Here is a 12,923-nt window from a genome sequence, read left to right as displayed (position 1 = left end):
GAACATGGATTCAGTCCCTGGTTGGGGAACTAAGATCCTGTAGTCTATGAGGCATGTAGGTGTGTATGTGAGTCACTCAGTCGCTACCAGGGCCTCTCTGCGACCCCATGGGCTGTAGCCCCCCAGGCTCCTCTGTCCGTGGGATTTCCCAGGCAAAAATACTGGAGTGGGCTGCCATTTCCTTCTTCAGGGGATCTTCCCAACCCAGGGATTGAACCCCAGTCTCCCGTATTGCAGACAGATTCTTTACCACCTGAGCAACCAGGGAAGCCAAGGCCAAAACATAAATGGTGGAGGAGGCACACCAAGTCTCCCAGCCTCACGGCCCACGTCCACGCTTCCCTGGAGGGAAGGCCAGAAGCCCCAGAGGCACTGCTCCATCTGTCAGAGGCAGGGGAGGGAGTGGCCTTGGCAGCACAAGGACAGGGGGGTGTGGGGAGGGGAGCGCAAGCAGTGGGAACCCTTTGCCCAGGAAAGGAGGGCAGGGCCCAGCCTCCTCCTCCTCCTGATCCAGCACGTGGACCTCTGTCAGTGGGCAGTCTGGTGTGCGTGTGCTTCCAGCCGGCCCTGGGCCAGGCCAGTCCCCACTGGGGGTGGGGGGACAGCCGGAGGAGGGCCAGTGCCAGAAGGCGGACTCAGTGTCACTGGCATGACATCAGGATGTGAACCGGGGCTGCCTGGGAAACCAGGGCAGGCTCCCTGGAGAGCTGCTCCAGCTTCGAGCCTGGAAGGAGCTCGGGAAAGGTTCAGGCTCACCCTGTGTCGAGAGTGGCCTCTATGTGACACTCTGCCCTGCTCCTCTGTACCCTCCGCTTCTCCCACTGCTGCTGCTGCTAAGTCACTTCAGTCGTGTCCGACTGTGTGACCCCCTAGACGGCAGCCCACCAGGCTCCCCCGTCCCTGGGATTCTCCAGGCAAGAACGCTGGAGTGTGTTGCCATTTCCTTCTCCAATGCATGAAAGGGAAGTGTGAAAATGAAGTCGCCCAGTCGTGTCCAACTCTTAGCAACCCCATGGACTGCAGCCTAGCAGGCTCCTCCGTCCATGGGATTTTCCAGGCAAGAGTACTGGAGTGGGGTGCCATTGCCTTCTCCGGCTTCTCCCACAGCTCTAATCAATTGATGATGGCTGCCTCAAGCTCAGTTAAGACTCCTGAGACCTCAGATTGATTACCAATGTCTGCCATGGCACTTGCAGAAGGCTAAGTAGTGGAGTGATTTTCAACCCTGGGTGTGCTTTAAAATCATATTAAAAGTGCTCGAGGGACTTCCTTGGTGCAGTGGTTAACAGTCTGCCTTCCAAAGCAGGAGACACAGCTTAGAACCCTGGTGGGGGAACTAGATCCCACATGCTGCAATTAAGACCTGGCACAGCCAAATAAATTAATTTTTTAAAGCCTGAAGAACACATTCTTTAGAAGTGGAAGAAGATACCCCTCCTTCCGTCTAATCCCCGGGTATCTGTTAAGCACCTACTGTGTGCCATGCCCTGGTGCAGTCCCCGGGGTTACAGCATCAACCAACATAGCTAGAGCTGTGTTTGGCACAAACTCCTTTCTTTTCATCACCTTCCAGATCGAATCTGCCTTGGAGAACTCTTCTCATGCTTCTTAGGCAGCAGTGTCCCAGGTGCTTGGCAAAGGGTCTGGTACATAGTTTCGGGATCTCAACATATTTACTAAATGCTCACTTGATGAAAAACCTTGTGGTCCAGGTATTGGCGATTTGACTGTGAACAAAGGAGATCCAGTCACTGCCTTCATGAGTTTTGCAGTCTGCACGTGCACGTGTGTATGTCCTCTTTCTGCCTGGAAGCAGGTGACAGAATATTATTCAAGGTGGCCAGGACAGCTGGCCAATTCATGTCTTCTGGAAATACCATACAGAGCCCCCACACCCTTCATGCTCTTCTAAGGACAAATATGTATATACATGAATCCCAGAAGACATCATCCTTTCTCCAGCACTTACTATCACATCAGTCAAGGAATTTATTCTCCCCCAGCCTCCGTTTCGTTTTCTATAAATTGGGGTAATAAACTTCTTTCCAGGGTTGTTGCAAGAGTTTATTGAGATAAATTCATAAAGGATATCTTGGCACAGAGTAAGTGCTCAATACATGTTGAATAAATGAAGGTAGGGAAACAAGAATAGGGTAGCTGTGAGGATTCAATGAGATCATCAGCCAACATGACTGGCATAAAGTCAGCTTTCAGTAAAGAAAGAAAAAGTGAAATGTTAGTCACTCAGTCCTGTCTGATTCTCTGGGACCCAATGGACTGTAGCCTGCCAGGTTCCTCTGTCCATGGAATTCTCCAGGCAAAAATACTGGAGTGGGTAGCCATTCCTTTCTCCAGGGGATCTTCTTGACCAAGAGGTCAAACCCGGGTCTCTGGCATTGTAGACAAATTCTTTACCATCTGAGCCACCAAGCCTTTTTCAGTAGATAAGGTGAAGGTTATTTGCCAGGACAGATAGCTAGAACTGTTTCCTTGGGGTAAGCAGAATGCATTTCACCACTTTAAAGGTGATGGGAGAGAATCCCCTGGTGGTCCAGTGGTTAGGACTAGCACTTTCACTGCCTAGGGTCTGGTTCAATGCCTGATGGGGGAACTAAGATCCCATAAGCAGCACTATGAGGCAAAAAAAAAAAAAAAAAAGTTTTAAGTGATGTGATTAAAATAATAAACTATGGCGCTATCTTGTTTGGGTTCCAACACTGCGGCTTCTAACTGATCTTAGACAAATTACTTTGTGCCTCAATTTCTTGACTGGTCAAACATACTATGTACCTCTGTCTGCTGCTGTTGCTGCTAAATCACTTCAGTCGTGTCCGACTCTGTGTGACCCCATAGACGGCAGCCCACCAGGCTCCCCCGTCCCTGGGATTCTCCAGGCAAGAACACTGGAGTGGGTTGCCATTTCCTTCTCCAATGCATGAAAGTGAAAAGTGAAAGGGAAGTCGCTCAGTCGTGTCCGACTCTTCGCGACCCCATGGACCGCCTAATTTGCAAATCGCAGTCGCCTCGGCCCTGAAAAGGACCAAGCAGGAGCGCGCAAGCGCGTTGAAGCAAAGTCTGGAGGGCAGCCCGGCTGGCGGCCATCTTTGTAAAGGGCAGCGACCGCAGCTTCTTCACGTAATCGGTCTGCGCGCCCCGCGGACGCCCGGCGATCCACGGGTAGAGCGGGCCGCTGTGGGGGCTCTGGGAATGAGTGGTTGAGGGACATGATGGGGGAGGCGGCCATGGCCGCAGGGCCTTGTCCGCTGCGCGAGGACAGCTTCACACGCTTCTCGTCGCAGAGCAATGTGTACGGGCTAGCAGGCGGCGCGGGCGGGCGCGGGGAGCTGCTGGCCGCCACCCTTAAAGGCAAGGTGCTAGGCTTCCGCTACCAAGACCTCCGACAGAAAATCCGGCCCGTGGCCAAGGAGCTGCAGTTCAATTACATTCCCGGTGCGTGGCGCCGTCGGGCTGGGGGCTCGGAATGTAGTGTTGAGAAGGTTTCTGAGGCTCTGTCTTGGGCCAGGTCACCATGATGGGCGAACGGGATCAGGGTGATGGTGATTGAAGGGGGTCAAAGCTGGTAATCTGGAGGCACTGGGGTCAGAAGACAGGGATAAATAGGGGCCTGAAGTAGTTCGGGTTCAGGATGACTCAGAAACCAGGATTACTCCTACCCTGGTGATGGTGAACAGGACCCACTGGGACCCAACAGTCATAATTTGTAGTGGCGAGAGATGACTGAGCTGTAGAGGTCAAGGGTCACCGTGGTTGGAAATATTGGGGTCACGGGCCTGCCTGAAATGTGAACTTTGAACTCTCCTCTCCCAGTGGATGCAGAGATTGTCTCCATTGACACCTTCAACAAGTCACCCCCAAAGCGGGGTCTGGTTGTGGGGATCACGTTCATTAAGGTACCCAGAGCCCATCCATCTATCCATTTTCTCCTCCTTACTGAGTCTTCCCCAAATCCCTCTTGCTGCTTCTGCCTTCCCCTGAGGCCAGTCTCCTCTCCCAGGATTCTGGGGACAAGGGCAGCCCCTTCCTTAACATTTACTGTGACTACGAGCCTGGCTCTGAGTACAACCTCGACTCCATTGCTCGTAAGTGTGGCCTGGAGGGAAAGAGGGATGAGGAAAGGGTGGGGGATGCAGTCCCATCCCCGGTACCTAACTGCCTCCGCTCCCCCTGCAGAGAGCTGCCTGAACCTGGAGCTCCAGTTCACTCCTTTCCAACTATGCCACGCAGAGTAAGTAAATCACAGGCTTGATACATTAGGGAGTGTATGTGTGCACATGTGTGTGTGTGTGTGTGTGTGTATGTTGAGAGAGCAGAGGCTGTAGCATACTGAAGACCACAGACCCACCTATAAACAATCAGACTCGTTTTGTTTTTTAGAGCATAGTGCATTTAAGGTAGCCATGGACCATACTCAGCTAATGGGCTACCATTTTGCAATCCCTGAACTAGATGGTGTTAGTCACTAAGTCGTGTCCAACTCTTTGCGACCCCATGGACTGTAGCCCTCCGGGCTCCTCTGTTCGTGGAATTCTCCAGACAAGAATACTGGAGTAGGTAGCCATTCTCTTCTCCAGGGCACCTTCCTGACTCAGGGATCGAACCTGCATCTCCTGCATTGCAAGCAGATTCTTTACTATCTGAGCCACCAGGGAACCCCCTGAACTAGATAATTTGAGAGTTAATTGAGTGCTTCATTTCCAGACCTGTAGAACTCTCAAGTTTTGATATTCTAGATTAGGGCATTCCAAGATCCAGAAATGCTTTTTTTTTTCTTTGAGTTATTAGCTCTGAGATTCCAAGATCTGAAAGATCTACAGTTTGATGATTCTGAGATACTGTAATAATAAGGTCCTGGATTGGGGGCAGGAGGAGAAGGGGACGACCGAGGATCAGATGGCTGGATGGCATCACGGACTCGATGGACATGAGTCTGAGTGAACTCCGGGAGATGGTGATGGACAGGGAGGCCTGGCGTGCTGCGATTCATGGGGTCCCAAAGAGTCGGACACAACTGAGCAACTGAACTGAACTGAACATTATCATATCTCAAGGAGACAGAATACAGACCATGAAGAGTACTGATGTGCTAGGATCCCAAAGTATAAGAATTCCATTCTGGAACACCAGTGTTCTAGCACAGGAGTTGCCAAACATTTTCTATTTAGTCTGTCTCACAGCCGCTCAGGTTGGCCACTGTAACAAGAAGGCAGCCATGGACACTGTATGAATGAATATGTGTGGCTGTGTTCCAATAAAACTTTATTTACAAAAACAGGGGAGGGACTCCCCTGGTGGTCCCTTGGTTAAGATTGCACTCCCAGGGAGAGGGTGGGATGATTTGGGAGAATGGCATTCTAACATGTATACTATCATGTAAGAATTGAATCGCCAGTCTATGTCTGACGCAGGATACATCATGCTTGGGGCTGGTGCATAGGAATGACCCAGAGAGATGTTATGGGGAGGGAGGTGGGAGGGTGGTTCATGTTTGGGAACGCATGTAAGAATTAAAGATTTTAAAATTAAAAAAAAAAGATTGCACTCCCACAGCCGGGGGCATGGGTTCGATCCCTGGTCAGGGAGCTAAGACGGTGCAAGCCATGTGGCATGGCCAAACAAAACAGTGAGTGAGATTTAGCCTGCAGGTCATAATTGGCCAACCTCAGGTCTATCAGATGAGAGTTTGAGAAACTGAAGTTTCTAACCCACTAATATTCTGGGTTCTATGATCTGGATAGTCTACCGATTCTCAGTCTGAATACCATGATGGCAATTTCCAAAAGTTCTAGTGTCTTGAAGGAGACAGAAAACAGAACTTCTAGAACACTGGGGTTCTAGGGTAAAGAGATACTAGTGTTCTGAGGTTCTGCAGCCCATTCTCAGAGCTCCATGTTCATTCCTGAACCCACATCCAGAATGAAGATTCTAGCAGGCGAGGGCTCTAGAAACAGAAGGTTCTAACATGCTGTTTCTGAGATTGGAAAGCTGTACAATCCTGTGATTCTTCAAGGGTCAGTTTCTACAGTCCTGCATCTTCACTGTGGATCCAGTGTCTGAAGCCTAGAAGGACAGGGTTCTCACAAGCAAGAGTTTTTCAAGAGGAGGGTTTTAAAACTGACGAACTCTACTACACTCAAGGTCCACCATACTGGTGTTCTAGAGTTTTTTGCTTTCAGGGTCCAGGTCGGGGATCAACTGGAGACCGTGTTTCTCCTGAGTGGGAATGACCCAGCCATTCATCTGTACAAGGAGGTGAGGCGGAGGAGGCGTGGTGAGCAGAGCCCTGCTGGGGCCACCGTGGACTGGGGTCGGGGGGTCGGGGGTGCAGGGCAGTGTGTGAAACCAGCCACTGACTCCAAGCGGGTGGCGGGTCTCGGTTCCCCCAGAACGAGGGACTGCATCAGTTTGAAGAACAGCCTGTGGAAAACCTCTTCCCAGAGCTCACAAACCTGACCAGTAGGTAGGCGAGCCCCCGACAGGCCAGCGGGGACCGGGGCAGGCGGGCTCCGAGAAATCTGGGTGGTGGGAATTGAGCCCTAGGGAAATCAAGCCCAGAGGAGGCCCAAGGCTCTTCTAGGGGGAGGGGTGGGGTGGATGCTTGTAGGGAGGCGGAGATAGAGGGTGGGGGCTGGGACCTGGTGACGGCCCGGGGGCCCCTCTGTCCACCTGTCCACCCCCAGCGTCCTGTGGCTTGACGTGCACAACCTGCCCGGCACATCCCGGCGACTCTCAGCTCTGGGCTGTCAGAGCGGTTACGTTCGCGTCGCCCACGTGGACCAGCAGAGTCGAGGTGATGACGGGGCGGGGCTCGGACATGGTTAGGGGCGGGGCCTTGGGGGTGGGGCGGGCACTCCGGGCTTGGGGCGGGGCTGGCAGTGCAGGCTGGGGGCGGGTTTGGGCGGGGTTTGGGCGAGGCTTGGGCGGGGCCCGGGGCGCTCAGGGCTGGGGGTGGGTCCCGGGACTGGGGCTCGCACTCAGTGCTGAAGGCGGGGCCCTGAGTCCTCGCCCTCCACACAGAGGTCCTGCAGACGTGGACCATCCTTCAGGACGGCCCCATTTCCCGAGTGATCGTGTTCAGCCTTTCGGCCCCCGAGGGTGAGTTCCGGGCGTGGGCTCGGCTCCCCCCACCCGCGTTTGTACCCCTCTCCCTAAACGTCCTGCTCCCATCGTTCCTTCCGTCCTCCTGGGTGCCCCACTCCGGCCCAGGACTTACCCTGCCCCATCTCTCCCCCCACGCTCCTGAATTTCACTCCCAGCTACTTGGCCCGGTGGTGGTCTAACCTTTAACCTGACCTTTTACCCTGGAGTTGAACTTCCGCCTTCCCCTTGGTGTCTCTAACCTTCACCCCTCACTGTGCCACTTCCCCTGACCCCCATCTCGGGCCTCAGGACTTGTCATTCTGTGTCTTGCTGCCATTCAGACCCAAATTCTTCTCATGGACTCAGCACTGGCCCCGGATTCGAGGTCTCTCCTTTCCCCCCACGTGTTGATCTGTTCCTCTTATTCTGGTCTGTCCTTCTCTCGTGTATTTCTTTTTCTTTCTTTATTTGGCTGCGTTGGGTCTTAGTTGTGGCATGCGGGATCTTTCCTTGCTACGCACAAACCCTCTAGTTGCGGCGCTCGGACTTGACTGCTCTGTGGCGTGTGGGATCTCAGTTCCCCAACTTGCGTCTCTTTTATTGCAAGTCAGATCCTTAACCACAGGGCCACCAGAGAAGTCCTTGGTGTTTCTCTTGGTCTGACCTCTGTGGTCTGTCTTCCATCCCTCCTCCTGTGGTTTACCCCTGATACCCCTACAGTGATCTGAGGACTTTCATATTCTCATCTAACCATGTTCTCATCTAACCTGGTGGTCTAACCTTGAATTTTGTCTTGACTTTGCACCTCAGGGCATGTGGGATCTTAGTTCTTAGTTCCCCAACCAGGGATCAAACCTGCATCCGCTGTACTGGAAGCACAGTCTTAATTCCTGGGCCACCAGGGAAGTCCCCTAACCTTGGGCTTTTTAAACTGTTATCCAACACCTATTCCTCCTCCTGACCTCTGACCTCCATCCTCCTCTTGTGGTCTAACCTCTAACCCTCCACCTGTAACCAACCCATCGTCAAGCCTTTCTGCTGCTGCTGCTAAGTCGCTTCAGTCGTGTCCGACTCTAGGAGTCTAACCTGTGTTCCTCTCAGGTATGGAGGGGTGGGGAGGAGGGACCTGGGACCTGTCTGCTCACACCTCCCCCACCTCTGTTCCTTCTCCAGAGATGGAGGACAGGCCACAGCGGGAGGAGTACAGCGTGCTAGTGGCCAGCATGTTGGAGCCGGCGGTGGTGTACCGGTGAGGGGCACGTGGAGGCGGGCAGGCCCTGTGCCTTTGCACCACGGCCTAACCTGTTCATTCTCCACAGAAAGTAAAGCTTTGGGTGTGGTGGTTCAGGGCTGGGTGGGTAAAGGTGTCCATGTCCCAGGGAGAGAAGCACTGAGTGTTTTAATCTAGAACTTGTAGGAGATGTGCTGAGACCTCGGGGTGGGAACTGAGATGTCCAGCCCCACTGGGATGGGTGTGTGCTAGGTTATTCGGTCCGACTCCTTGTGATCCCCATGGACTGCAGCCTGCCAGGCTCCTCTGTCCATGGGATTCTCCAGGCAACAGAATTGGAATGGGTTGCCATGCCCTCCTTCAGGGGATCTTCCCACCCCAGGGGTCGAACCTGCATCGGCAGGTGGGTTCTTTTGCCTCTGCCACCACCTGGAAAGCTCCTTGGGGTGCAGAACATGTCGCAGGTATTTAACCACTGGCTCTGTGTGGGAGAAAGCCCTGGTTTGTAACGTCTGCCCACGTCAGTGCTCTCACCACGGTGGGATTTCGAGTCACTGACACAATGCCAGCACGCTCTCAGGGTTTCTGAAAATGTCCTAGTCAGCTCCTGTGAGCCAGTACAAGCCAGCTGTGCACACCTGGTGGGCCGTGAAGGTGTCCAGTATTGGGTCCAGGCTCCAGAGGACTACGCATGTGTCCAGACTGGAGGCGGCAGGGTCCCCAGAAGGAATGGTGTGGGTTTCTACATGGGACTGAGATGATCCCACCTTCAGGGGACCGTGTGAGTGTCCGGATCGGAGATGCCTTGAGCACCTCTGGGTGGATAGGAGGATGGCCGGCTTGGAGACGAGGGTGTCCAGGCTTCAGCAGGAACAGAGCCTCCAGACCTGACACGTGAGGATCTGGTGCTCGGGGTGGTGGGCACTGCACCTGACCCCAGTCTTCCCGCCGTGTTCTGACCCCCAGCGACCTGCTGAGCCAGGGGCTCGAAGACCAGCTTCTCCTGCCGGGCAGTGACCAGTTTGACAGTGTCCTCTGTGGCCTGGTCACCGACATCGATCTGGACGGGCGGCCGGAAGTACTGGTGGCCACCTATGGACAGGTGGGGCCAAGAGGTGGGACTGTCACAGCCCGTGCCCTGTGCCGCTTGCCTTCTCCCGTGGGACCCCAACCCTGCCATGTGACCCCAACCCCTCCATGTGACCTTGAGCCCTATGTGACCCTGACCCCTGTGTGACCTTGACCCCGTGTGACCCCATCCCCCTGTGTGACCCTGATCCCCTTGTGACCCCGATGCCCACCGTGTGACCCTGACCACCCCATGTGACCTCAACCCCGTGTGACTCTGATCCCCCGTGTGACTCTGATCCCCCTTGTGACTCTGATCCCCCATGTGACTCTGATCCCCCCATGTGACTCCAGTCCCCCTGTGTGACCCTTTCCCACCCCCATGACCCCACGCCCACCGTGTGACCCTGACCCCCCACCCCTGCAGGAGCTGCTCTGTTACAAGTACTGCGGCCCCGGGCGTGGGCTCCCCGGGGCCCCGTGTGGCTTCCGCTTGCTGTGGCGGCGGGGCTTCTCCAGCCCCCTGCTGGCCATGGCGCATGTGGACCTGACCGGGGACGGGCTGCGCGAGCTGGCCGTGGTCTCCCTGAAGGGCGTGCACATCCTGCAGGTAGCCAGGGGCCCTGAGGCGGGACTTCTCACCCGCCTCAGTGAGGGCGTGTCCTCGGGAGAGGGAGCTCTGGGGCCTGAGCCCACCTTCAGGCAAGGGGGGCAGTCTTGGCTGCAGGCCTCCTCCTGGGTGTGGAGGGCGGGATGTGACTCCTGTTGGCCCAGGAGAAGGGGGCTGCGGCCTCATAGCGAGGGGCGAAGGGGGCTTGGCTGCGCCATCTGTCACCCCCGTCCCCCTGGCCTCCCTCAGCCCCCCGCACTTCTGTCCTTCCGTCCCCCCACTCTGTCTGACTCTGCCCCTTCCCCAGCCTGGATCCGTCTGTGAGCTATTTGCACCCTCCCACTGCCCCTTGACTGACCTCGGCCCTCCCCCTGCAGCCACACCCTTCTCCTCATGTGTGACCCGCTTCACCCTGCCCGGGAATCTCACTTCCAGCCTGTCTCCGGCTTTCTGCCACAGTCTAACCTCGAGCCCTTCCACTCTGGTCTAACCTCTGAACTTTCCACTGGGGTCATGCCCTTGACCTGCTGCCAAACGGCCAGCCTTCTCCTGAACTTTGACCTCTCACCCTCCCACATCAGCTTCACTGCCCTTATGGTTTAACATCCAACCCATTCCCGAGGTCCAAGGTCCAGCCTACAACCATCCCTTTCTACTTAACCTCCAACAAACGTAGACAAGATTTCCCCAGTGGCTCAGCAGGTAAAGAATTCGTCTGCAGCTCAGGAGACCCAGGCTTGATCCCTGGCCTGGGAAGATCCCCTGGAGGAGGAAATGGCTACCCACTCCAGTATCCTTGCCTAAAAATCCCATCGACAGAGGAGCCTGGCAGGCTACAGTCCAGGGGGTTGCAAAGAGTTGGACACAACTGAGCTACTAAGCACAGTGTAGTATAACCTCTGACCTTCTCCCTGTGGCCTGACACCCACCCTTCAGCTATGAGGTATCTCTGTCTCCTTATCTGCTGTTTGCCTTCCCCCTGCCTCTGGCCTGACTCCAGGCTCCTTCCCCACGTGGTCTCACCTGAGTGCTTGAACTGCCTCCTCTGAAGGTTCTGCTGGGGCCTCTTCCTTCAGCCTAGCCATCAGGGGAATGGTCCAGATTAGATCACATAGAGATAGAGGCCGGGCCCCAGGGAAAAGGCGTGAGGTGCATGGGATGAAGGGTGGGCCCCCGGTAGACCAGGATGAGGAGGGGTCTGAGGCTGGGCCAGAGTGGGAGGGGCTTCCCCTCCACCTCGCTCTCACGCACTAGCATCTCTTGCCGTGCTCTGTCAAGCTGTTGCGCAGTGACCTCCCCACTCTGACCCTCCAGCCCGGGTCTGGCTCCGTCCCTTGTGTGGTGACATATTCCTCTCTTGGCCACTGTGGTCTGCTCCTTCTCGGGCCTGTGGGCCTAACCTTTTCTGCCAGGGTCTCACCTCTGTCCCCGTCTGCCGTGCTCTAACCTCAGCCTCTGTTCAGTGGTCAGTCCTTGCTCCCGTGCACCTCGAGCTCCCCTTCGTCTTGATTCTTCCCCTCCGTCCCAAGTTCTAACCTCAGACCCGCACATCTGGGGCTGGGCTTTGTTCCTCCCGCTAGAAATTCACAGAAGGCCATGGCCCTGAGTCTGTGCTTCACCGCATCACAGAGACCCGTTCCCTCCGCCCACGTGGTGGTCCTCTCTCCAACCTCCGGTTGTGGCTAAGCTTCCAGCTTTGAGGGGCGCGGTGTAACCCTCACCCCTCCAGCTCCATCCCAGCTCTGCCCGCCTCCTTCCTCCTCCTCTTGTTCCCCACAGCACAGCCTGATCCAGGCCTCGGAGCTAGTGCTGACCCGGCTTCGGCGTCAAGTGGAGCAGAGGAGACGTCAGCTACAGAAGCTGGGGGACAGGGTGGGTTCTGGGCCTGCTGAGACCCTGGCTTCCTGAGCACCCACTCGTTGCCCACCCCAGGTCTGCGGTAGTGCCTTGGGGCGCTCACCTTCATGGTGGGGGAAACATCCTGAAGGAGGGGCTGGTCCGCCGAGACCCACCCTCGGAGTGATGGAGCCGTGGATCCTGCTCTGACCCTGCCCCCGCGTGCCCGTAACCCGCACTCCCCTCTCTGTGCCTCAGTGTTCCCATCTGAAAATGGGATGATCTCACCCTCCATGAGAATTGGTCAGTGGCGATGATTTCTATATCCAAAGGAACCAAACTCACACTCGTCTCCATCGTTTTGTTCGGCAAGCGTTTGGCAAGGGCTCACGATGTGCCAGGCTGAATGTCGGGAGCCGGATTTCCCCGGAAGAACTGAGGGAGGGGACTCTGGGGACTGGGGATCCAAAGTCAGACCCAGGAGTGGGACTGAAGTGGAATCGCAGTGTAGATTTCAGAGAAAAGAAAGGAAGTTAGGCCCTCCGAGGAAGATGGAAGTTCATCCTCCAAAGGAAGACTTCGGGGTTAGATGTTTGCACGTAAGCTCAGGGTAGACCCCAGTGGGAAACTCTGGATCTTGGGTGAGGGCTCAGTGGGATGATAAGGAAATTGAGCCTCAGAGGAAAGGAGGTGGCTGGAAAGGACTGTCGTGGGAGACTTCCCTGGTGGTCCAGTGGCTAAGACTCCATGCTTCTGATGCAGGGGGAAAGTGAAAGTGAAGTCGCTCAGTCGTGTCCGACTCTTTGCGACCCCGTGGACTGTAGCCTACCAGGCTCCTCCGTCCATGGGATTTCCCGGGCAAGAATACTGGAGTGGGATGCCAGTTCCTTCTCCAGGGGATCTTCCCCACCCAGGGATTGAAACTGGGTCTCCCGCATTGTAGGCAGACGTTTTACTGTCTGAGCCACCAGGGAACCCATGTTCAATCCCTGGTCAGGGAACTAGATCTGGCATTCTGTAACTAAAAAGATCTCGTATGCTGCCCCTAAGACAGCCCAGCCAAATGAATAAATATTTTAA

The 12,923-nt window shown here is 55.3% G+C and overlaps 1 protein-coding gene across 2 annotated transcripts; it reads left to right on the top strand.

Moving 5' to 3' along the window:
* Positions 1 to 3,060: 3,060 nt before the first annotated feature.
* Positions 3,061 to 12,187, top strand: KPTN (kaptin, actin binding protein). 2 transcript variants are annotated; one of them, XM_069551086.1, is made up of 12 exons: positions 3,061 to 3,450; positions 3,829 to 3,911; positions 4,016 to 4,100; positions 4,192 to 4,246; positions 6,195 to 6,270; positions 6,405 to 6,478; positions 6,699 to 6,808; positions 7,036 to 7,113; positions 8,272 to 8,347; positions 9,296 to 9,431; positions 9,825 to 10,007; positions 11,787 to 12,187. In XM_069551086.1, exons 1-12 carry the CDS (start codon positions 3,225 to 3,227, stop codon positions 11,913 to 11,915), a joined length of 1,311 nt encoding a protein of 436 aa, XP_069407187.1. In that variant the 5' UTR covers positions 3,061 to 3,224; the 3' UTR covers positions 11,916 to 12,187. The 2 variants fall into 2 exon arrangements, with proteins under 2 accessions (XP_069407187.1, XP_069407188.1); XM_069551087.1 differs by having other exon boundaries at positions 3,085 to 3,450; positions 9,296 to 9,444.
* Positions 12,188 to 12,923: the final 736 nt, after the last annotated feature.

Source organism: Ovis canadensis, chromosome 14 (assembly GCF_042477335.2).
Source record: "Ovis canadensis isolate MfBH-ARS-UI-01 breed Bighorn chromosome 14, ARS-UI_OviCan_v2, whole genome shotgun sequence".
NCBI lineage: Eukaryota > Metazoa > Chordata > Mammalia > Artiodactyla > Bovidae > Ovis > Ovis canadensis.
Note: the sequence above shows the minus strand (reverse complement) of the source record. Positions and strands in the feature narration are given on the sequence as shown.